The sequence below is a fragment of the Motacilla alba genome, chromosome 9 (genome assembly GCF_015832195.1).
Source record: "Motacilla alba alba isolate MOTALB_02 chromosome 9, Motacilla_alba_V1.0_pri, whole genome shotgun sequence".
In the NCBI taxonomy this organism is placed as follows: domain Eukaryota; kingdom Metazoa; phylum Chordata; class Aves; order Passeriformes; family Motacillidae; genus Motacilla; species Motacilla alba.
Genome location: NC_052024.1, coordinates 16,282,723 through 16,304,698, shown reverse-complemented (window position 1 = coordinate 16,304,698; position 21,976 = coordinate 16,282,723). Strand labels below are relative to the sequence as shown.

The window sequence follows — 21,976 nt, the reverse complement described above, 5'->3', positions numbered from 1 at the left end:
CAGATGAATACATCATTCCCATTGATTCACCTGCTGTTTCTACAAACTCAGAGTATTACTGATGACATTAATTATGTTAATATTCAAAGGGTTCTTAGCACAAGCTCAGGCTTTTCTAACATGCTCATTTGTGAGATGCATTTAAAATGCAGGGAAGATGGGAGGAGTTGGGTGCTACTGCACTGGAAAAGAAAAAAAAATCATTTTCTTTGTGCAATTCCTGGTCCTGCAAGGAATGATGAGTTTTTCCAAGTTATTGATTGTTTTACTACCTAGATTGTAAAGCAATTTCCAGATGTGATCACGTGTTGTTTTTCCTGCTGCGGCGTTGGTATAAAGGAACTCTGTCAAGGCTATTGAGATAAGCCAAAGAAAAGCCTAAAAAACACAGGCAGCAGAAAACAGCAGAAAGCCACTACATTGGTTCATCTTGCTTTTATTTTGGCCCTGGCCCTGGTTGTCTGGTTCTAGGAACCATTTTAACATCTGTCTCTAGAGGAAACAAAGCACATTTTTAATAGTAGCAAACAGATCTGGCACAGAAGGCAGCATGCTTGCTCTGACAGGGGAATTTGTCCCCCAAGCCAGTTTTAAAATTTTTGGTTAAGGATCTCAAATTTTAGGGCCTGGGGTTTGGTTTGAGATTAGAAGTTGTTTAGTCTCCTTGGGTTGAGCTTAGTTCCCAGAGAAGTGCCTGGCATGCTCTCCAGGAGCCTTGTCTTGAAGGCTTTGCTGGTGTGCCAGGGTAACAAGGCAGTCTCTTCGTCTGCTGCAGGAGGAGCTGCTCGGGAGTGTCACATGCTGCTTTTGTCTGAAGATATCAAAGGTTACTTGCAAATGCCTAAATCGGTTCCTATTGCTCAGGAGTGATAAAAATTGCTGGACTTTTTAAGAGTTAAACTTCTTCGGACTAGATTCATCTGAACTTCATCTTGAAGCAATAGTGTCTACATCCCTGATCAGCTGCTTGCAAACCATTGTAATTTATTACTTTTTCCCTTTTTCCCTCCTGATGACCCTTAGCTTCATCTTCAGTAGGTCTGTAATTCTTTCCTTTAAAATGTACATCCATTTGTTTCTTGCTCCTGTGGTTTGAGGAAGAGAGGAAGAGTCAGTGCAATGGAAGTCTGGTTTAGTTGGCAGTACTTGCAGGTATTACCAAAAAAACAAAACACATTCTCTCACCCTGCCTGCCTATGCTGGACGCTTCTCCTTCCAGATCTAGCAGCTCTCCATCTTCATTTTGTTTTATTACAGGTACCTGCTTTTGTTAAGACTACTATAAGTGTCACAAATTCTGATTTGAATATTTAAGATTTGGAGAGATTTCACTGAATATTTTCAGACAGTTTATTGCCAACAGTGAAAATTAAACATTAATTTAAACTCTGCCTTATTTTACTACCTGATATCACTAGGATGCTGTGGTGTAGAGATGGATGTTAGTTGTTCATTTTGATGAAAATACTGAATAATATTTGTGTCTTTCGGCCTAAACTGTTTGAAAACACAGATGTTTCACTGGATAAAATTTTTATTAGCAAATGCTGGATGTAGGTTTACTTCATTTTCAGTGTTTGTAGAGGTAAACAGGTTCTGTACTTCTCTAATTTATTGGCATCCCATTGCAGCTGATCTGGCTGTGAATGGACCTAGGCTGCATTTTTGTTGCAGACTTCTGCAGTGTGCCTCAGCATGAGCCCTGCTAAGGTGAAATGTATTCAGAGATTCAAGCAGGAAATACTTGGTGTGAACGTAGCTCAGCTTCAAAATGGTCACCCAAGGTGCAGGGAGGATGTGACACACAGCAGGGAGTACTGGAGCTTCACTGCCCAGTGGGAATGGTCCGAGCTCTGTCTGCTTTACACAATAGAAGGGTGCAATATTATTTTCTGCCCTTTTAGCCTAATCTATTGCAGCTAAGGTGAGGTTGGCATGGTGTGCAGTAACTTGTGTAACTGTCTTTCCAAATATGGGCCAAGAGCAGCTTAATCCAGAACTGTCTGATGGATGTTAGATGGAAATTCATCGTGTGATACCAGATCTGCGCAGAGACACACAAAGATGTAAGGCAGAAAGTATAAAGGGAAGTACAAAGTACACGAGTATATGATATTGTGTTGATCTTTTTGCTGTGATGCTGTAGCTGTTAAATATATCCCTCTGATTACATAATTTGCTGTGAAATTACTTTGTTGGTTGCTGAGGATTTTTGCTGCATTTTGTCATGTGGTTCACATTAATCTGTGGATCTCCCTGGCTTCTGTTGTACAGCAATTCGTTCTGTACAGGAGACTTTAAAAGCAGGCTCTTTTACAGCAAGTGGAGGAGTGCCAGGAGTGCTTTGAAGGGATAATTGGCTTCCTTCCATTTGAAGATTTAATAGAGCACCTTTCCAGCACCTCCCATCATTTTGGGAGCTCAGTAACCCATATCTTGTGCATCACTCCAGGAAAGTTGGTTTATAATAGATGAGTTTTTAAAAAGTTCTGCCCCTGTAAGACCTGTCATAGCATGTTTTCTGTCTAATCAGGAACTCAACAAAGTGTGCTGCTTTCTGAAAGCAGAAGTTGACAGTACTATACCCCAAGGCTCCAGTAATGTTTGAAGAATAACTTCCAGTTTTTGTGTTGGTATTCCTGTACACAGAATGGATGGGTGCTCATTCAGGAGATAGGATTTTGCACAGAATCTCATCCTTAGGCTAGGAGGAACACTGCCAGCATGTGTACTTGTGGCTTATTAAACAGCAGACAGCAGCATTTCTCATGAGTGTGAACAGAGTGAATTCAAGGACCTGAATCAGCAGAACATCTGTGCATATGCTTAAATTTAAGCACACAATTAAGAGTTCTGTGGAAGAGTGATTTGGGAATTGTAATAAAAAGTGAGATGGCATAAGATTACAGCATGAATGGCATGAGTGGAGAAGTGTAAGGCCATTTAGGTGGGCTGCTTTGTAGTCCTGTAGTTTGGTAGTTACTTTGCATAATTTATATCGGTCCTTATTTTTCAGACTGGATTGAAACAACTGAGATGAAAATATACTTCTGGGAAAATATGTCTGATATAAATATAATCCTAACATTTGATCTTTACTTCCCTGTAAGGTAACATGCTTTCCTATGCCATGACTGCCTGGTTGTGTCTGCTTTTTACAACAGACCCTGTAAAATCAGGAGTGAAGGTTGGTGAGTCCTGATCAGAAGCTTTTCTGGGTCTGCAACAGAGATTGTTGTCTGAATTGTTCAGGGCTTTCAGCTCCACCTTCTCCCAGAGGACAGGTCTCGTTAACATGTTATTGTTGAGATGTTTGTTTGCACCTGACGGGTAGTGAACTGTTTTTAATGTTGCATTTCATGTGGAAAAAAAAAAAAAGAAGCTGGCAGAGATGATGAAAGACCTTCCTTCTAGGAGTGGTTATGAACATTAGCCTTGTTTTTATTACAAAATGTAAGAGTACAGCAGTTCCTGAGGTTTTAGAATGATGTAGACAGACAGCAAGGAATAAAATGAAAAGGGGATCATTTTAACAAGAGGAACGATACCTACTGTTTGCCACTGCCTTTGAGATATTCAAGAAGTGCTGAAGATTCCAACATACAAATAATAGTCAGGGAGATTGAGGCAGAACTTCTTTTAATCCATACTACTTTAATGATAGATTTTGTTTGTACTCATTCTCTTCCTCAAGGCTACTCTTAATTACAAGTATGGTAATACAAGGCAATCTTTTGCAATGCTAATACACTGAAAGATAAAGGATGTACATTCTGATTTGTTTGAACCAAGTGATCTCTATGACAGATACAAAAAAGAAAGAACTCCTGACATCAGAGGTATTAAAGAAAGCAAAATTTGAATTTTGAAATGTACAAACCATTTCCCTTCATCAGGCTAAGCAAAATAGGTCTGTGAGGGAGCTAATTCATGTAATGTATATAAAGTGAGTCAAGTTCCAGCTACTACAAAGCTTTTATGTAAGGCTTTGCTGACCCAATAGGTGGTGGAATATAAATAGATCAACATACACCCTTCCTTCTGCTGTTCTACCTAATCCTTTCTTGCCTGCAGGATTGAAGAGCATTTGATCTATTGAGTGTTAAATCAGACATCGTTTCCAAAAAAACCCCACCCCAAGCCCCCAAAATACAAGTGAATGAAAATGTAATGGTGTAAGAGTGAGAAACTGAATTAGGAATACACTAATGTTTTTCCTTTCCCCCCCCCCCCCCCCCACTTATACAAACTTCACACAGCTGGAACTGCCTGCCTTCCTACTTGTTCTTAGCCCCCCCTCCTAAATGGCTTTTCAAAAAGAGAAATTGTATCAGATCAATATGATTTTACTTTCTCCTTTTCAATAATGCTTAAAATGCCCTCCTCATTCTGCCTGCAGGTCTCCACTGCTGCTCAGGAGGTGGAGCACTCTTTATTTTTAGTAACAATGTCTCGCATGCTGGGGTGGAAGAATCTTAAACCAATTAAACACATTAGAAGATAATAGTGTGTGTGGGTTTCGTTCAGGATCTCCATTTTCTTCACTCTGGGGTATGTCATATTACCAGCCTTCCTATCCAAGATGACAGAAATAGTGTTGATAAGCTGCTAACTAGGTAAGCAGTACAGCTGCTGCTTTGTCAGGTATTCCCATGTCAAGAAATCACTTGCGATGGGGTTTGCCTCTTTTTTTTTAAATTCCAATAAAGTTTTATACATTATCTCAGTTTTGACTAAAGCTTTTTTCAGATGCCTGTTTCTTTTTAAACGTTTGTAATTTTTAAAACAATTAACCTCTTGTACCTGAAGTGTTTTTTCCAACAGAAAGAGATTGTGTGTGTCTGTGCTTTTAAGATCTGATGATTTGTTCTTCCCTTTTAAAAATGTTTAGTTACTGGGAAAAAACTTGTGAACTGGCTAGTGTATTCTGATCCCTCCATATATGTCTGGGTCCACAAATTTTTACTCTTTGTATACACTCTGATTAGCAGGTTGATTTTGTTTCTTCATTTGCAGAAGTTGTAAAATCATGCCCTGAACCAGCACATGGACTTGTCAAGGTCAGAAAGCCTTTGACTACACTGACATTAAACCTTTATGTATTTGATAAGGAATTTACACAGACTAGCAATGTTCAGATTGTTTAAATACAAGATATTTTCTAGGAACTGTGGCATGCCTTGCTGCATGCATGAGGCATGGTGTCATCAGCAGGGGTAGAGCCTTCAGCTTTTTATTTGTTCTTCATCTTGAATTTGACAGTCATAATACAAAGCATGGGGCAGGCTGTCCTGCATGGATTTCCTTTTACAGTGGAACACCCATAAACAAAATACAGCCAGACAGCACTTTAGAGATGTCCAACACCCCAAATGTTAACATACATTTTAAATGTTACCGTTGTTCAGCACGGCAGCGTAACTTGTATCACCTTTCTTGGACTGGACCAAGAGAAATCCTGATAGGGAGAAGTTACAGAGGTCAGTGGTGTACAGCAGTGTTTTCTATCGCCAGAAATAGTAGGTCACCAACACTATAACTGTGTATTTCAAGTAAGGATCATAATTAAACTGTCAGGCTACTTCTCACTAAAGGGCACTTCTAATATAATACTTTTGAAACTGGGGAATGTGATTTTAGAGTGTGCCAAAAATGGACAAGGGAAGAGGGATGGGAAGGCAAGGCAAATCATGGCAAGGAAAAGGAATGGTCCATTAGTCAGAGTACTGATAGAGCAGCTGAGAGGCTGGATCAGTTCCTTTACAGTGCTGGGTTCGCTGTCCAGGTCAGTGTTTCATTTCCAGTTCAGTGGAACTCAGCTAGTGCTCAGTTTGGCACTACTCAGGCTGTGGCCAAACCTGGGAACTCCTAACTCTGACTGATATTGATTGTGAATAAACAGCAAATAAATACTTGTGAGAGGATAATTTTTTAAAGATAGTACAAGTTTTTGATAATCAAGTGCCCAATTTACTAAATTACTGTTCAGCTAATAGTTAAGAGTGTTTGTGTGGCAGAGTGTTGGGAAGATAAATGATTTTGTCAGTGAGATGCTCAGGTTGTCTCATTTGTTATTTTCCCCTCGTACATGGCATTTGATAGATGGCACACTGCTTTCTATGCAAATAGCTTCACCCTGGCTGATTTGTATGTTTGCGTGTGGGAAGATGTATGGAAAAATGGTGGATTTTTTTGGCATTTTAAATGACTCTTGGGGCAGTTCCATCCTGCAGGTTGTGTTGGCTGAGGACTTGGAGTTTTTCAGCCAGCACTACATGAAATGCCCAGCCCTGCTGCAGGTTCTTCTTGCCATTCTGCTGCTCATTTTCTCTCTCTGACTTCCCTGCCAGCCCCTGTCTCCCTTGGGTTGCTGGTCGGGGACAGCTCCACTTAGCAGCTTCCTGCTAGGATATGGAGGTGCCAAATGGAGCTTTCAGAGGATGCTTTTTGTCTTCTGCCCCTTTCTCTTTTGCCTTAATCCCAGAACAAGTGGTAGATACAATGTGTTTGGAACCAGCTTAGAAGGACAAGAGCAGGCTGCCCTGTGTTCCCTCTTTCCATTCTCTAAGTTGTTGCTAAGCTTTATGTGAACAGACTCTGTGCACGTATCCCTTTGTCTTTTCAGTAGGGCATGGAAAGTCTGACCAGCCTTCAGCAAGGGAAAGAATCCTCACATCTCTGCTGAAGCAGCCATCTTCCCTTCCCCTCCTCCACACACAGAATTTTGAAACAAATGTTCGTCTGTGACGCAAAATTTGCTAAAGCATCTGTTTCTTCCTGGGAACTCTGGAAAAATGTGATCAGTGTGATGAGTTTGTGTGAGTCTGCCTGGAAATTGTGTGTTAGAGGATGAGTTCAATATGCAAATCTCCAACAGCTCTTATTTATACCCATGTCGAGGTCCATATTGTCCCTCTTCTGTCTCTCCACCTCCCCAGGCAGTTCCTCGAGCAGTTGTTGTCGGCATTACTGCCTGCGAAGGGTGTGCTGCCATAAAGCAGCCAAAGGGAGCTCCTGGAAAGGCTCAGGTTTATGTGGGCTCATCCCACAGATCCTGCTCTGTTCAGTCTCTGGTGCTGACACTGGTGAATCCTCAGAGCCACCCTGAGGAGCTGCGGAGCAGGAGAGCCTGAGGCTTATGGATGGCTGTGCTCAGGATGGCATCATGCAGGTGTGCAGGCTCCTTGTTCTGAGCTGTCAGTGTTGAGTTACCCGTGAGAGATGTTTTCAGAGGTGTACTTAAGATCATTATTAACTGTTCCTTTGGAAATGTGAATATTTCCTACTTGCCTATAGATTTATTGACTAATTCACTGATCAGGGCGTTTTGGAAGCTGGCACAGCCTCATTTGCTAAGAGTGAAAAGAGAAGATCTCTCTTTGCTTAGCACTCAGCAGCTGAAGAATTCCCATGAGTGGCAGTTACGAGGTCAACAGCAAGAGAACAACCCTTGATATTAATACTTTGTAAGCTAAGAAAACAAGCTGGATTGGATGTTACTCTTTTTCTCACGTTATGTAGAAAGGACTCCTTTTCCTAGGGATTTTCAAATGCTGGAGAAGAGCAATTGTTTGTGTAACAATCTGTTATTATTAGCAATGGTCTTGCTTCTCCACAGCACGGTGACTTTATCCTTTAGAAGCAGTGGAAAATGATAAATGAGGTTAACAAGCTCCAGTCTAAAGTGAAAACTAAATCTGTGGCTATATAACTCTTGTTGGATTAATTCTGGTCAGGGGTTGGTTTGTTTATTTATTCTCAGGGAAAAAGCATCTCTTTTCCTTGGCCTCCTGAGAACCAGAAACCATGACTGAAACTCAGCTGGAGTAGCCTATTTCAGAACTCAGCAAAAAATGCTGCACACAGCATTTAGGGATATAGATAGCTTGTTTTCCTTATTTGCTTCCCAATCAGAAATTGGATGAACCTTCGGGATGCAGAAACAGGGAAAATCCTCTGGCAAGGAACAGAAGATCTGTCTGTACCTGGAGTGGAGCATGAAGGTACCGTGTGACTGCACTGTGCATTTGGGGCTGGGTGGTGCTGCGTGTCTGGGTCACCTGAATTGCAAACATACCCCTGCTTTGAAGGACAGATGTCACCTTTGTCACTTGGGCAAATCATATCACCTCACTGTGCCTCAGATTTTCATTGGAAATAAAACAGGAACTGTCATCTCCATCAGAGGAACTTGGGGAATTAATTAAAACATACTCTGGCCTGAGATTAATGCCCATTGTACAAGGAATTGTTAAGATCCTATCTGGTGCACAGTTCACTCATCCATCTAGAAGATGGATGACTGCAAACTGTGGCAGATGCAGAGGAGAGCTGTTAGGAGAAGCCACTGAAAAGATTACAGATGGGAGGATGGTCTTCCTTGGGAGAAGAGGCGAAAAAAGCAGTTCTTGTATGTCTTAGCAAGAAAAGAAATCTGAGGTAGATGGGTGATGCTTAATAAATAGGCTGAGAAGGGGGGAGACATCCAACCAAGCAGGGTAATCTGATGGTGAATTAAAAGGTGTGGGAAAATGCAGTTCTACAGTCCTGCAGTAGAAGCAGTGAGGACAAACAGAATAATTGCTCTAAAATTAAATCCATATGTATCTTAAAGTCATTATATAGTGATGTGGCAAACACACTTGTGTGTGTGTCTATGTTCTGTGGCCATTTGGGGCAAATGACAGTCTGGACATAGCAAACGAAGAACCAAATATATAGCAGAGTGAATAAAATACATTTTCTTCAAACAGGACTTCTATTTGCTTTTTAAACATGACTTCTATTTTATTTAAGTACAAATTTCTTTATAAAATGAACTCTTTAAGTTTCAAATCATGATACTGTATTACTACCTTAATTTACTATTACCACTTAGATGAAATAAAAACAATATTAATGTGGTGTTGGATTGCTGCCAAAGTCTTAGCATTAAACTGCCTTAAGTAGTAAAAATCACAGCCTGAGCACCTGAAAGTAGAATTAATCATCTAAACCAGCATTTGACAGCAGGAGCTTTTCCAGTCATCTCTCTTCAGTGACAGGGCATTTGAAACTGGGAGGCAATTTGGAAGATGCAAATCTGTAAGTTTGGTTTCTTCCAACATAGAAGCAAATCTCGGGTAAGCTGCTGAGGTGTAGCTCTTAGAGAATCTCCACAGCCAGCTTTCATTCATGACATACAGTCCTTTCATTATCTAAGAAAAGGTGTAGTTGAAAATGTAAAATCAGTTTGGCTAAGATAACTCGCTTTCTTCAAGGTTCCAAATATTTAAGGTAGCTTTATTTAAACAAAATGAAAACATAATTATATGAATATTTTAATTGAATTTCAGTTTCTAACTAAATGGCTGGACCCACAATGACTTGTGAGTAAATAAGATATGTGTCATTCAACACTTTCTAATCTAATCAGCATTAAGCATCTGACTAAATGTATGTTAACCATGGAAGTGCTTAAATAAATGTGCAGGTATAGTACATCCTCCAGTTAACAAAAAGCACTAGTAAATTTAGGATTAAGTCTATGCTTTTCTGCATCCCAGCATGTTTTAAAATGAATTTCACTGATGAGAATCAAACTTCCTTCTTTTCTATTTTTGATAGAAAAAAGAGAGAAATATAAGCAAAATGAGCTTAAAATAAATAATTTCAATTAAAATTTTTGCTTGATGGCATAAATGTAAATTAAAATGTCTTAAATCAGATGTTTAAAGACAACGCAGTCCTACTTTTATTAAAAGTAACTATTTATTTGGTAGTTTTACAGTGTTAAAGCAAACATTCTCAGGACTCTGTCTTGGGGATGAAAGAAATGAAATTACTAAATTGCAGAATAGTTTTAATGAGTCATTTTACACTTAACTGCAAAGGGATGTTTATCCACAATGGTGTAGTCTGTACTGGTGAGGACAGTACAGGATGGTGCCATGCAGGTTTCCATGGTGCAAAAAACCCCATTAAAATAATTAGAGATCTTTAACATTTAAAACTCTTGCCTTACACTTCTAATTTTCTTTTTCTTTTTTCTTTTTTCTTTTTTTTTTTTTTACCAAGCTGTGTATTTCTCCTTGGGGTAGGATGCTGGCTTACATTCCCTAAGCCTCCAGCTCTTGAGATTGGTGTTGTATCAAGGTCCTACTCCATAGAACTGTTCTACATTAGATAGATTTGCCTGGGGTTTGGGAGACTCCTGCATTTATTAAACACCAGCCTGCTCCCGGCTCATGGATGTTTTGATATGCCTTCCATTTTGGAACAGTCTGGCTCATAAAGCACATGCCAGCTGTCTTCCCTTCCCTCTTTATTTTTAAAAAATTCACAGGAAACATTCTCTAATATGCAGAAAGGAATTATGCACAATCACACCACTGAAGTATGACAGGCTTGGGATTTTTACTGGTTTGACTCCCTCCTCATATTCTCCTGATTAGGACTATTAATCAGTGCTCTCTAGCTGTCCCTTCTCTTACTCCTCCACCTCTAAAAAATCATCCTGTGAAATATCTACCAGGCACAGTTTGCCACTTGCTGTTGCTGTCTCACCCATTGCAAGAGCCCAGAAACCTGGATTGTCAAATTGCTTTCTTAAACCTTCCAGTGTGGTTCTGGCTTTGCAGCCCGGGCAGGTCTCAGTGTGAAGGGAACAGGCATTTACTTCTACAGGACACTTCCCAGAGCTCTGAAATGGCTCAGGAAGTGCTGCTGGGCTGAGAAACACACGTTTGTGGTTTGCTCTGGGGATGCACAGTGTGAAAGGGAAGGAAAAGTGAGAAGGGCTAAGAAGCTTGGTGTGCTAAGCAGCCCTTCGGCTGCCAGTGATCCTCAGCACAATTCTTAAAGCAAAAATTTAAATTGCATCTTGTATTTCAACTTAAAATATTACGGGGTTTAGTAACAAACAGCTAAGAACCAGGAGTCTGGTTCTGAGAGATCAGTATTGTATCCCTGGTTCTGTCATAAATTTCATTCTTGGCTGTGGGCAGGGTACTTAAGGTATTTGCATCTTGGATTTCACTCTTGCAAATGTAACAACAAATGTAAAAACAAAGTCCTTTGTGTTTGTATTTTTCCTGCTGCCGTGATCTTGTATTAGTTCTAGTCATTATTTCCAAGTATATAATAATAGTACCTGCAGAAGCTGGATTTTATTGTGTCCAAATAATGCTTCTTTATCTGTTTCACAGCTCGAGTTCCTAAAAAAATCCTGAAATGCAAAGCAGTATCTCGGGAGTTAAACTTTTCCTCAGCTGAACAAATGGAAAAATTCCGTCTGGAACAGAAAGTTTATTTCAAAGGGCAGTGTCTAGAAGGTATGGATGTGCTCTGTGTGCTGCAGCACAGGGACTGACCCCCAGCAGGGCAGGGATTAGAGTGACTAAAATGGGTTGAATGTGGCGATTTTAATTTTTCAGAGTAGCACTGAAGCACTCGTCAGGACTAATGGGCCACAGTATTAAGGATGGCATTTCATAAGTGTATTAACACTTCGTTATGTAAGCAAAAAAGCTGGGTAATCATGCCTGAGGGCATAAATCCACCACAGGCTGCCTGAGGCAAGGAAACAGGCTATTTCAGAGTCAGCTATTACTGGTATTCCTGAGTCTTCCTCAGAGTGCCAGGCTGGAGCCTCTGGTTTACCTGGGTTTCACAGTGCCACTGACCCCACAACTGCACCTCTGCCCCCCCTCCCTGCAGCGCTGCTCTTGCTCTGGGCTGGAGGAGGGGCAGGTAAAACATTGAGCTCCAGGTGCACACTTAACCTCAGCTGGATCCCAGGATGTCTGCAAGAGGAGGAGGGTGGTTTCCCTGTTCCCAGTCAGGTATGATGAAATTCTCACCGAATGACACGGAAGTGGTGTGACCTTGTCAGTACCATCAGCTATTTTAGAAAAGGAGTATCTGCTCTAAGAGGAGGGCAGGGTTCAGTGCAGTTTAAGCTGTACAAAGTAATTTAAATGTAAAATGTTGGCAGCCCAGCAGGACAGTTTAGGGAGTTCCCCAGCCTGTCAGGTAAAAAGCAAAAGGACCATTTGTGAATTTTCTTCTTTGAAATGCCTCTGGATCTTTTTTTTTTTTTTTTTTTTTTTTTTTACTTTGCAGAATGGTTCTTTGAATTTGGTTTTGTGATTCCTAACTCCACAAACACTTGGCAGTCCTTGATAGAGGCAGCACCTGAATCACAGATGATGCCAGCTAACGTTTTAACGTGAGTGCCTTGGGCTTGCAGAGTCTGAGAGCAGGCAAAGCAAAAGCAGTGCATGGCATTTCCTTGGGGGCAGCGGTGGGAAGAAGAGGGAACTGCTACCAACTCTGAAACACCTCTCTACTCTTAGTTGTTGAGAGATAAAAGGGGTTAAGCCAACCTCATTACCTTCCTTCCCACAGGTCCAATTTGCACTAATACAGCAATAAAGGTTTGGAGAAAGTGAAACTGATTCTTTAATAAAGTTGCTTAATTTTTTGGAAGGTGAATCGTGAAAGGATTTTAAAATGTTTTACAACTTAATACCTGTTATATCCAGGGGAAAAAAAAACAAACCAGCAGATTCTTGGTCCGTTTTTAAATCAGCTATTGATCATTGACTCTTGTCCAAGGTAGTTCAGTTCATGCAATATATCACGTGTAGTAGCTGCTCTAGTGTTTGTTTCATCACTGTAACATTTTGCTGAGCTTTGTGTCTTTAACACTGGTTTATACACATTTAGTGTATATGCATATATACACATTTATATACACTATGCACGGAGTTGTATCTGGGGCTAAAGTACCCTTAACAGGTAGGAATCAGTCATTTCACAGTCACCTGCAGGAAGGTTCACACAGCCTCCTCATGAAGTCTGCTCCTGGCTCTGTGTGCACATGGCTCCTGGGCAGGGCAGCGGCGCCTCCGATGTGTCCCAGTGACACTGCTGGGCATTGCTCGGTGTGGGCAGCCAGGCTCCAGCTTTGGGGGATGATGGAAAAGGCTCCTGGAGGGAGGCTCTTGGGAAGGGTAACCATCCTCCCTGCAGTGCTGCCAGGGAGTGCACTGCCAGAAACAGAAGGGTTTGGGAACCCTGCTGCCAACAAGAGGCAGACAGGGAGCAGCAAGGTCATGGTGTCCTCTGGAAGATCTCCCTCTCCAGCACTTTCCCTCTCATTCCCTGTCTGGAGCAAAGCCAGTCGCATAGAGGAGGCACTGGGGTGGGAGCTACCGTCACCGATTCCCATTCACAGCACGTTTCAAAGAGAGCAGGCTCGGAGGAGAGCTCCAGTGTTCCAACAGTGCTCCTGGCACAGCCTGCTCAGAACCTTGGAGGTGCTGCACACGCCCTCAGCTCCCAGAGCTGGGCACTGTCAGTACAGGAGGAGCCAGATTTGGGAACCAGAATAAAGAAAAAGACATCTGACAAGTTGCTTTTGATCATCTCAGGGATTCAAGACGTTTTCAGGACTGGGAGTCAAGAAGTTAGTTTTCAAATGACCTTGAGTATTTTCCAATGTCCCATTTGTTCCCTGAAGTATGTCCACTTGCAGTGGGGAGCCCAGATCGCTCTCTCCTATTTATAGAGGTATCCTAAAGTCATGCTTGAGGCTTTTCAGTAGAACCCCCCAGCTCAAAGAAATCCAGAGGGGAATTTGTGGCCCAAAGAAGTCATCATTTTACAGCTGCCAAGATTTGGAGACCCCCTCATTTTCTAATATTCCCAAAGACACCGCATGTTTGTCTTGGTGTTTCCAAACCAGGAGAGAATGGAGATGTGATACTTGGTGCTAACCAGGGCACTGTGCATGAAGAGTTCCCAAGATGACCAAGTATCACATTGAGGACATTCCCTGACATTTAAGTTCAAGTGTTGTCCACAACACAGCAAAACCACACTCTTAGCAGGTCCAGTGTTACAGACACCAAAAGCCACAGTGGAGGTAGAACTGCTGCTTTGCTTTTCAAGATCCAGGTTGTTTAAATAAGGTCAGATCACACTGCTGAGGTGTCCAGGTGTTGTAATGGTCCCAGAGTTCTAATTTTATGTACCAAAATCTCAGAAGTCAGCAAGTTAAATCCCCAGAGCTTCTGTCACACCCAAATCCACATTTCCATTGCTGTTTGTATAAAATATGGTTGTGTCTTTGCATTTAAGCACTTATTAAGGGAAATGACATGTTGGTTGATGTAGCTTGCTCAGCACTAGAGGACAGAGAAGGAGAATAAAAAAAAATTCCCATTGGTTTTCACAATTCCTGCAGGAGACAGGGGCCTAAAGGTGCTGGGACTGCTAGTTTATTTTTAGCAGTAGGAGTGAGCAGGAGTTTGCTGTCTGAGCACTCTGCAGCCTGAGCAGTACTGTGCTCGGACAGGGGAGGGATGGGAGAAACATTCCACACAGGAATGTGTTTGGGAGATCCCTGAGTCCTGGCTGACCCTGACCAGGACAGTGCTCACTGTGCACAGCTCCAGACCAGAGGGGTGAGGTTGTGGGGTGGCGAGGGTGTGAGCCCAGGCTTGTGAGAGTGTGGAGAGGAGCAGTCACTGTCCATGCATCCTTCTAACACCTCTTCTTTCTCCTCCTTTCCTCCCGCAGTGGTAATGTTATTATAGAAACCAAATTCTATGATGACGATCTTCTCGTAAGCACTTCCAGAGTGAGACTTTTCTACGTTTGAGATGGGGCTTTTTGGAGCTGTTTTAGTTTTCCTCCATACAGTTCTTGGTGCAGAACCCCCCCGACTATCCAGTGGAAGACACTCCTGTAGGCAGTGACCCTGGGGACCAGCTCAGCGTGGGTTGTGACCTTTGCCCATCAGTTCTTTTGCTTTCTTCTCTGACAAGACCAGACCAAGTCCTCAGAGACGGGGCCATCTGCTTAGCGATGCCCTCCGGAAGAAAGGCTGTCTCTGAACACAGGCAAACGATGGTCATGCAGAACCAATACTGTAAATTTATGTTAGTCTCATCCTTTCTACTTCTCTGGACCCTGTATAATCTCCCATTTCCACTCACACCGAACTCTCAATGCTTTTATTTTGGGGTTAAGTTAACCTTTTCATTTTTCTCATGTTGTAGATTTTTATCCTTTCGCTGGATTTCTGTGTAACTGGTCCACACATCCTCTTACCCCAAACTTGTAAAATAGACTGTGATATCACCTAATGTAATTAAAACAAATTTCTCAATTAAAACATTCCTACCGTCCAAAGAAGGGAAGAAATGTCAGTTTTGTGTGTTTTCCTTTCTGTTACAAAAATGTACCTCAGCAGGCACAAACTCCCATCGCTCAAGCCAGCGGCAGAGCAGGGCTTTCCACTGCTCTGCCCCTTCCACAACCCCCCTCTGTGCTCTTCCTCCAACTGGTGTCCTGACTTCTCTGACCAAGGCTTCTCCTTGGCCTCCCCTCTGGCTGTTCATCCCTTGGGGCCGATTGTCCCCTTGTCACTGCTTTCTCGAGCAGCACTGCACACTATTGTGCTTTTCCAAGTGCCTGGGGACACTCGAGCCCCTCTGGAAAACCCACGTTCCCCTGAGCCCAGCAGCATCACTCCCGTGCTGGGCTGGGCTCCCTGGAGCTCCACTGGGGCTGCAGTTGTAACACCAACACTCCCCACGTGTGGAGGCTCCAGTGACACAAGCAGCACTTTTTCTGTGACAGATTCCTCCAGCCCTGCTGGCACTTCTCCCTGCAGTTTGTAATCGGTTCTAGCATGTGGACATTGTGGGAAGGGGCATCTCCAGCTGCTGCTCCTGAGCATCACAGGCAGCTGTGTAATCACTCAGTGCCTTGATCAGCCCATCCTGTGGCTGGGCTTGAGATCCTCAGAGCCACAGGGAAATTAAAGGCATCATTTCACATCCTGGATTCAGCCGCTGGGTGTGTGTGGGAGGGACACAGAGTAAATATTGTTTAGGGGGTTTGCAGTTGGACCATTAATCCCCATTAGCCACAACAACAATTTTCTCGCCAGATCTCACTGATGGATCTCAGCCTGGAGCGCCTGCAGGGCAGAGTCTTGTCAGCAGCATGACATCCTAGGCCAGCCTTCAAACAAACACCAACCAAAACTGCACCCAGCACGAACGACAGCCACTGAGGGTGGGGCCTCTGTCCAAGAGGAGACACAAAGGTATCCAAAAAGGAAAAGTGAGAAAGGTTGAAGGTCTTGAGAGCAGGTGTCTTTGTGTTGTAGGGCAGACCCACACAGGAGGTGTCCAGCAGAGACAGGGAGCAGGCACCACCTCTGCCAAGCTCAGCTGCAATCAAGGACTGACCCAGAGCACAGGGACAGATGCTCCCGGTGGGTCTGAGCCTACCCTGCCGCCTTTTCCTTCTAATGGCCAATCGTATCCAGGGCTGCATCCAAAGCAGCACAGCCAGCAGGTCAAGGGAGATTATTCTCCCCCTCTTACCCACTCTTTGCGAGATCCCACCTGGAGTGCTGCATCCAGCCCTGGCAAGACATGGACCTGATGGAGGAGATCCAGAAAAATGATCAGAGGGAAGGGTCGGCTTGCCAGCGAAGATGGGCTGACACAGCTGTGGTTGTTCAGCCTGGAGAAGGCTCCAGAGAGACCTTTTTGCAACCTTCCACTGTTTGAAGGGGCCTGTAAGAGATAGGAACAGACTTTTTAATAGGGCCCGTAGCTATAGGACAAGGGGTGATGGCTTTAGAGGAGGGTCAATTTAGATTAATACAAGGAGGGAATTTTTCAGGATGAGGGTGCTGAAACACTGGAACAGGTTGCCCAGATCAAGTCAGATCAGTGGATCAACACCTGACCTGGTTGGAGATGTCCCTGCTCCTGGCAGGGGGGTTGGTGACTAGGTGACCTTTAAAAGTCCTTTCCAACCCACGTCATTCTGTGGCAGAAGCTGTGAATTCCCACACTCGCTTAACCTCCCCGGCGCCTGCGGGCCGCGCTCCCTGCGGGGCCGCTCACGCTGCGGGCTCCGCGGGGCTTTCAGAGGCCACGGACACGCGTGGCTGAGGCTCCCGCCGGGTGAGCAGCCCTGGCAGAGAGTCCCGGAGGGACACGGGGCCTGAGACGGCCCGGGGGCACCTCCGCAGCCGCGCCGTGCCCGGGCTGGCCCAGCTTGCCCAGCTTGCCCGGTTGGCCCAGTCGGATGGCGGGCCCCGCTCTGGCGGGTCACTGCCGCCCTCCAGTGGCTCCGTGGGGAGCAGCCGGAGCAGCTCTCCCGCTCCCGGTCCCGAACCGCCGCTCCAGAACGCGCCCCGGGCCGGCAGCAGCTCCCCGAGGCACCGCAGGAGCAAACGGCCGGGCCCCAGGGCAGGGAGACACCGCGGGCTGAGCAGCCACCACCCAAAACCCAGGCAAAGGGCCCCCGGGAGCTCAGAGCAGGAGCTCATTCTTGACCCAGGCAGCTGCGGGTTCCCTTCCCTGTGGGGCTGATGGGATTTGGGAGCCCTGGGAGAAGGGGCAGGAGACGGGTATGTCCTATGCCCGGGGCCCAAGCACGGCACAGTCAGATCTTGGCTCCCTTGCATGGGACAGCAAAGGAGCCAGTGAAGGGAAAAGCGGGGCTGGAAAGTGAGAGAGGGGAGCAGGAGGTCAGGGGTGCATGTGTCACCACTGCCACCAACCATCCATGTCCCTGTGGCAGTTCCCGCTGCAACCTGAGGGCAGCCTCATGCCACTCTCTGTGCAAAGTTTGGGGGTCACAAGCGAGTGCAAGGACCAACACAGCGATTCCCCCTCTGATTTACCAAATAAGTTCCCCCCGGAAGTTCACAGGCTTGGCAGGCATCTCTGGGCCACAAAGCTGTCCCCAGCCGGGTCCACATGCAGGGCTCTGCTCGAAGGAAAAGCTCCATGGTGGAAGAGAGGCAACTTTGGCAAGGGCAGGACCTGGCTAAGGCCCCTGAGGAGCCTCTCACTACGCAGGGCCTTGCCCAAAGCTCAGCCCACTCACAAACCCCCGGCTCACTTGGAGCTGCTGCCTCCAGGTCCCTGCTGGAGCCTTTGGCGTGGGCCGGCCACGCAGCGCCGGGGAGAGGACCCGGCCGGGCTCAGCAGCCGCCGCTGCGGGTGACTCCCAGCCATGAGCCACCTTCCCGGCCCGTGGCTCATAGCCGGGGGGTTCCAGCCTCCATAACTCCCACGGCGGGCACCGGTGCCTCCCGCCCAGCGGCACACACGGGGCATTTGTTCCTGCGAGAGCCTCGGGGCAAGGTGCTCGGGAGCTTGCTCCCTGCCAGCTGGGAATCGCCGCAGGGGTCTCGTCCCCCTCCTCGGGAGGGCTGTGAGCCGCCCTGGCAGCCTTGGAAGCCCGGCGGTGAGAGCAGAGCCTGGCAGGCAGTCAGGGGCCACAGAGGCACATCGGGAAGTGGAGAGAGCTGTGCACAGCTTGGGGGGCTGGAACACAGAGATCTGGGGGGAAGCTCCATCCTCACTACCCTCCAGCCATGTCTTGGCCTGGGGGCACTCCAAGCTGGGCTGTTGCACAGCAGCAGGGCAGCGAGGGAGGAGGGTGATGCACTTTTGGCTTCACGGGAGCTCCCTCTGCATAGTTCTGGGGTCCAGCACACCATAAGGCTCCCTGGAGCACGGCTGATGGCAATGGAAGCACCCTGCGGTGGGCTGCAGGGCTGGCTGCAGAGCAGGACCCTGCCCTGGGTGTGTGAGACTCTTCCCTGCGTGCTGCCATGAAGGTGAGGGGAACAGGGCCGGCTCCTCCTCTCCACGGCAAGCACCAGGCTCTCACACCCTCGGCACCCATCCAGCAACCCCCCAGGCTGTCACCCACCCTGAGGGCTGCTGTGGGAGCCCTCCGCTGCCCTCCCGCCTGGCAAAGCCCCCGGGGCTTCCGCTGGCCCGTGCCCCAAGGCTGCCCCGCCCAAACAAGGCTCGGGCGGGGCGGCAGAGCCATCCTAATGTGGTTAATGAGCTGATTCATGACAGTTGCTGCCGAACAAAAGGCGCACAAACAGCCCAGGGCCACGTTATGTTCGGTGTCTGCTTTGCTACTGTTACCTTCCCGCAGGTGCCGGTGGCGCGGGCAGGGCGCGGGGACAGCCAGCAGAGAGCGGTGGCAGCGACGGGGTCAGCAACATCTCGTCCCATCTCACCCAGTGCCATCCAGTTCAGCAGCACTGGGAGGAGACAGGAGGCCTAGGAAGGTTCGAGTCCCTCTGCTCTTTTTTGGGGGCACAGATCCTATCCCTGGATTGCCAAATCAGAGCAGGCAGAGCCCCAGGCAGGCACTCGACCACTCGCACACAGGGATTTCACTGCCAGGTGACTTCCATCTCTCCCCAGTGACAGGCAGGAGGGCAGCTGGAGCAAATACACGATTCAAAGCACCCTTTTTTCAGTCCAAGGTGTCCAATTCCTCCTGCCCTAGGGAGCCTCTGCTCACCAGCCCTCAGTGCTACAGGACCCGGCTGCAATCCCTGCTGGGCTCAGCAGCTGCCTCACCCCAGTGCAGGTCTGACATGCACATCCACAGCAGTACTCCAAGAGAGGGGCCAACCATCACCACGGCCCCTTTGGAGGAGCATTCCCTTCTTACGGCATCCAGCTCTGAGCCAAAATCCTTCCTGCACCACCCCCCTAGACCAGAATCCTGCCTGCTCTCCCAGCAGCTCAGTGCCAGGCAGGGTGTGGAGAGTGGCAGACACCCAGAAGGGGTGACAAGCTGAGACAAGCAGGGGACACAGAGCAAGGGAGTGAGAGGACAGTGAAATGGTGCTGGGGTCCTGGTGTCCCCAAAGCCAGGCTGGAGAGGTCTGACATTGCCCTGAATGTGAGAAAGGGGAACAGCGGCAAGTTGTGGGAAGGGGTCACGCTCTCACCAGGGATGGAAGATGGGCCCCAGGAAACCGCAGGGGTGGCAGGAGTGACGCGCAGGCCCCGAGGGTGAGGCACTGACAGAGCTGGAGTCACCTGGCTGATAGAGAAGCAAGTGTTCCAAGGAGAGGGCAGAGGCCCAGTTTCCATGGGAGGAGGTGGCAAACCCGGCAGCTGAGGCCAGATACATTTGGCTCAAGAACTGGGAACGTCTGCGCCCCTCGATATTTCCCGGAATCCCTGCAGGAAATTCCCTGGCACGGAGCAGGAGCACGGGGGAGGCAGTTCCGGCTGCCCCGGGCCAGCAGCCACGCTGTGCCGCCTGTTCATCCCCATCACCACCAGCCTGGCCGCCTTTCCTGGCGGGATGGCCTTGGCAGCAGGACCCGGGACGCGGGACAGCCGCGGCGTGTCCCCAGGGCGCTGCCGTGGCTCTGGGGGCGGCGCGGGGCTTGCCCACCCCGCAGCACTAGATGGTGCTGCAAGACAGCTCTGCTGCTGCTGCTGCCGCTGCTGCTGCCGGGCCCGAGGGCGCTGCTGCGGTCACCGCCCCGGGAGAGCCACCGAGGGCCAGCTCGGGCCGGCCCCACAGCAGGCAGGCTGGCGGGACAGCCGGGATGGGACGTGCCACCAGCCGTGCCCCAGGAGAGGAGCGGCCCCACCTCTGGGCTGGATATGCTGTTCCTCGGGCCAGCCCGGAGCTGGAATGAGGTGTCCCTGCACCTCCACAGGCACCGACAGCTCCGTGCCTCACGCCTGCTCTCATCCCTCTTTGGACCACGTTCCTGCCAAGCTGGGGATGCACAAGTCCCCAAGGCCGCAGCAAACAGGCCGGTGGGGCTCCCCACGGCCACACGGTTCCCAGCCTTTCAGCGCCGAGGGGTGCCCATGGCCATCCCAGGGAGCTGCACGGAGTGCAGGGAGCACCAGCTCCAGACCCTGCTTGGTGTCCCATGCTCATCTCTTCCCCGGGCAGAGTCCCACAGTCCCGCTCCTGCCTGCTGCTCACTTGCCCAGACTGCTCCAGAGCTGCAGCCTTGTTCCACAGTCCTTCCCAGGGATGGAGCTTTAGGCTGGGGGAGTCCCCAGGGAAGCAGCACACCCTCCTCACCTTGGGAGTAGGGATAAGGGGGATTAGCCCCAATATGGGAAACCAGCCAGCCCCTGCAACTGCTGTGGGTTGGTTTAACCAAAATTGGCCCTGCAGCCTGCACTGCACCATCCCTGCAGGGGCTGCACCCCTCAGCAGCTGCTCTGCGCCTCAGGGCCTCACCTGGTGGCAGAGAACCCAGTGTAAGGTGTCCAGCCCCATGCAGGACCACATTTACAGCCACATCCCTCCTCTGCCTGTGGATCCAGGCTCTGGCAGTGCCCTGCAGCTGGACAGGGAGCAGGTGCCTTGTTCCTGCCATGGGGCATTGTCCTCCTCAACGCGGCCTGTGGGTCACATGTCCACAGAGCACTAGGGTCTCCAGCTTTGGGCACAAGCTGCAGCCCCCCTCACACCTCCTGCCCCAAGCCCTGACACAGGGTGCTGCTACCCAGCTCCCTGAGGGAGCAGGGCCAGGAGCCTGCTCTGCCTGCAGCAAAGGAGAGGAACCCAGGGAGATGCCCACAAAGCCCAGGGCAGAGTGAGCTGGAGGACCCACATCCACACCAACACCCAAGCAGAGCCTCTCGCCTTCAGGCCTCTCTCTGGGTAGAAAAGGACACAAGTAAAGATCCCATCCCTGCTGGTTCTCCAAGAGCAAATCAGATTGTGCTTTCTCAACCCCCAGCTGTTCCTCTTGCACTGTGCTTTCTTAGAAAAGGAATGCAGGATCCTCTCCAGGTCCACATCTGCTCTGAAGGACAGCACTGGACGCTTACTCCAAGGTCTCTTCCTGGCCCACGCACAGCACAGCACTGTGGAGTGGCCTCTGAGCCCACCAACGCCTGCTTGCCCACCACCCCTCCCTCTGGGGCTCCCCAGTCAGCCACGAACAGGAGCCCCAGCCCTCAGCAGGGTTTGCAAAGCTGAGGGTCTCTCTCAGCCCTTCCTTCTGTTCTCCTGCCCTTCGGAGAGGACCAGCTCAGCCAGAGAAGATGGAGCAGCCATGGGCACAAGGATGGACACACGGAAGGATGGACACAGGGTCTGCACAGGAGGAGCTCCAGGCTGCCCAGCTCTGCTCCCTCTTCAAGGGTCCCAG

At 48.0% G+C, this 21,976-nt stretch overlaps 1 protein-coding gene across 1 annotated transcript in view; it reads left to right on the top strand.

Annotated features, from left to right (window-relative positions):
- PDE6D (phosphodiesterase 6D) overlaps positions 1 to 15,197 on the top strand; it is a 34,611-nt gene extending 19,414 nt beyond the window's left edge. The window contains exons 2-5 of the mRNA XM_038145901.1: positions 7,915 to 8,003; positions 11,187 to 11,312; positions 12,103 to 12,208; positions 14,566 to 15,197. Coding sequence (XP_038001829.1) covers positions 7,915 to 8,003; positions 11,187 to 11,312; positions 12,103 to 12,208; positions 14,566 to 14,647 — 403 coding nt within the window. The 3' untranslated portion in view covers positions 14,648 to 15,197. The remainder of the gene's footprint in view (positions 1 to 7,914; positions 8,004 to 11,186; positions 11,313 to 12,102; positions 12,209 to 14,565) is intronic.
- The last annotated feature ends 6,779 nt before the right edge of the window (positions 15,198 to 21,976 follow it).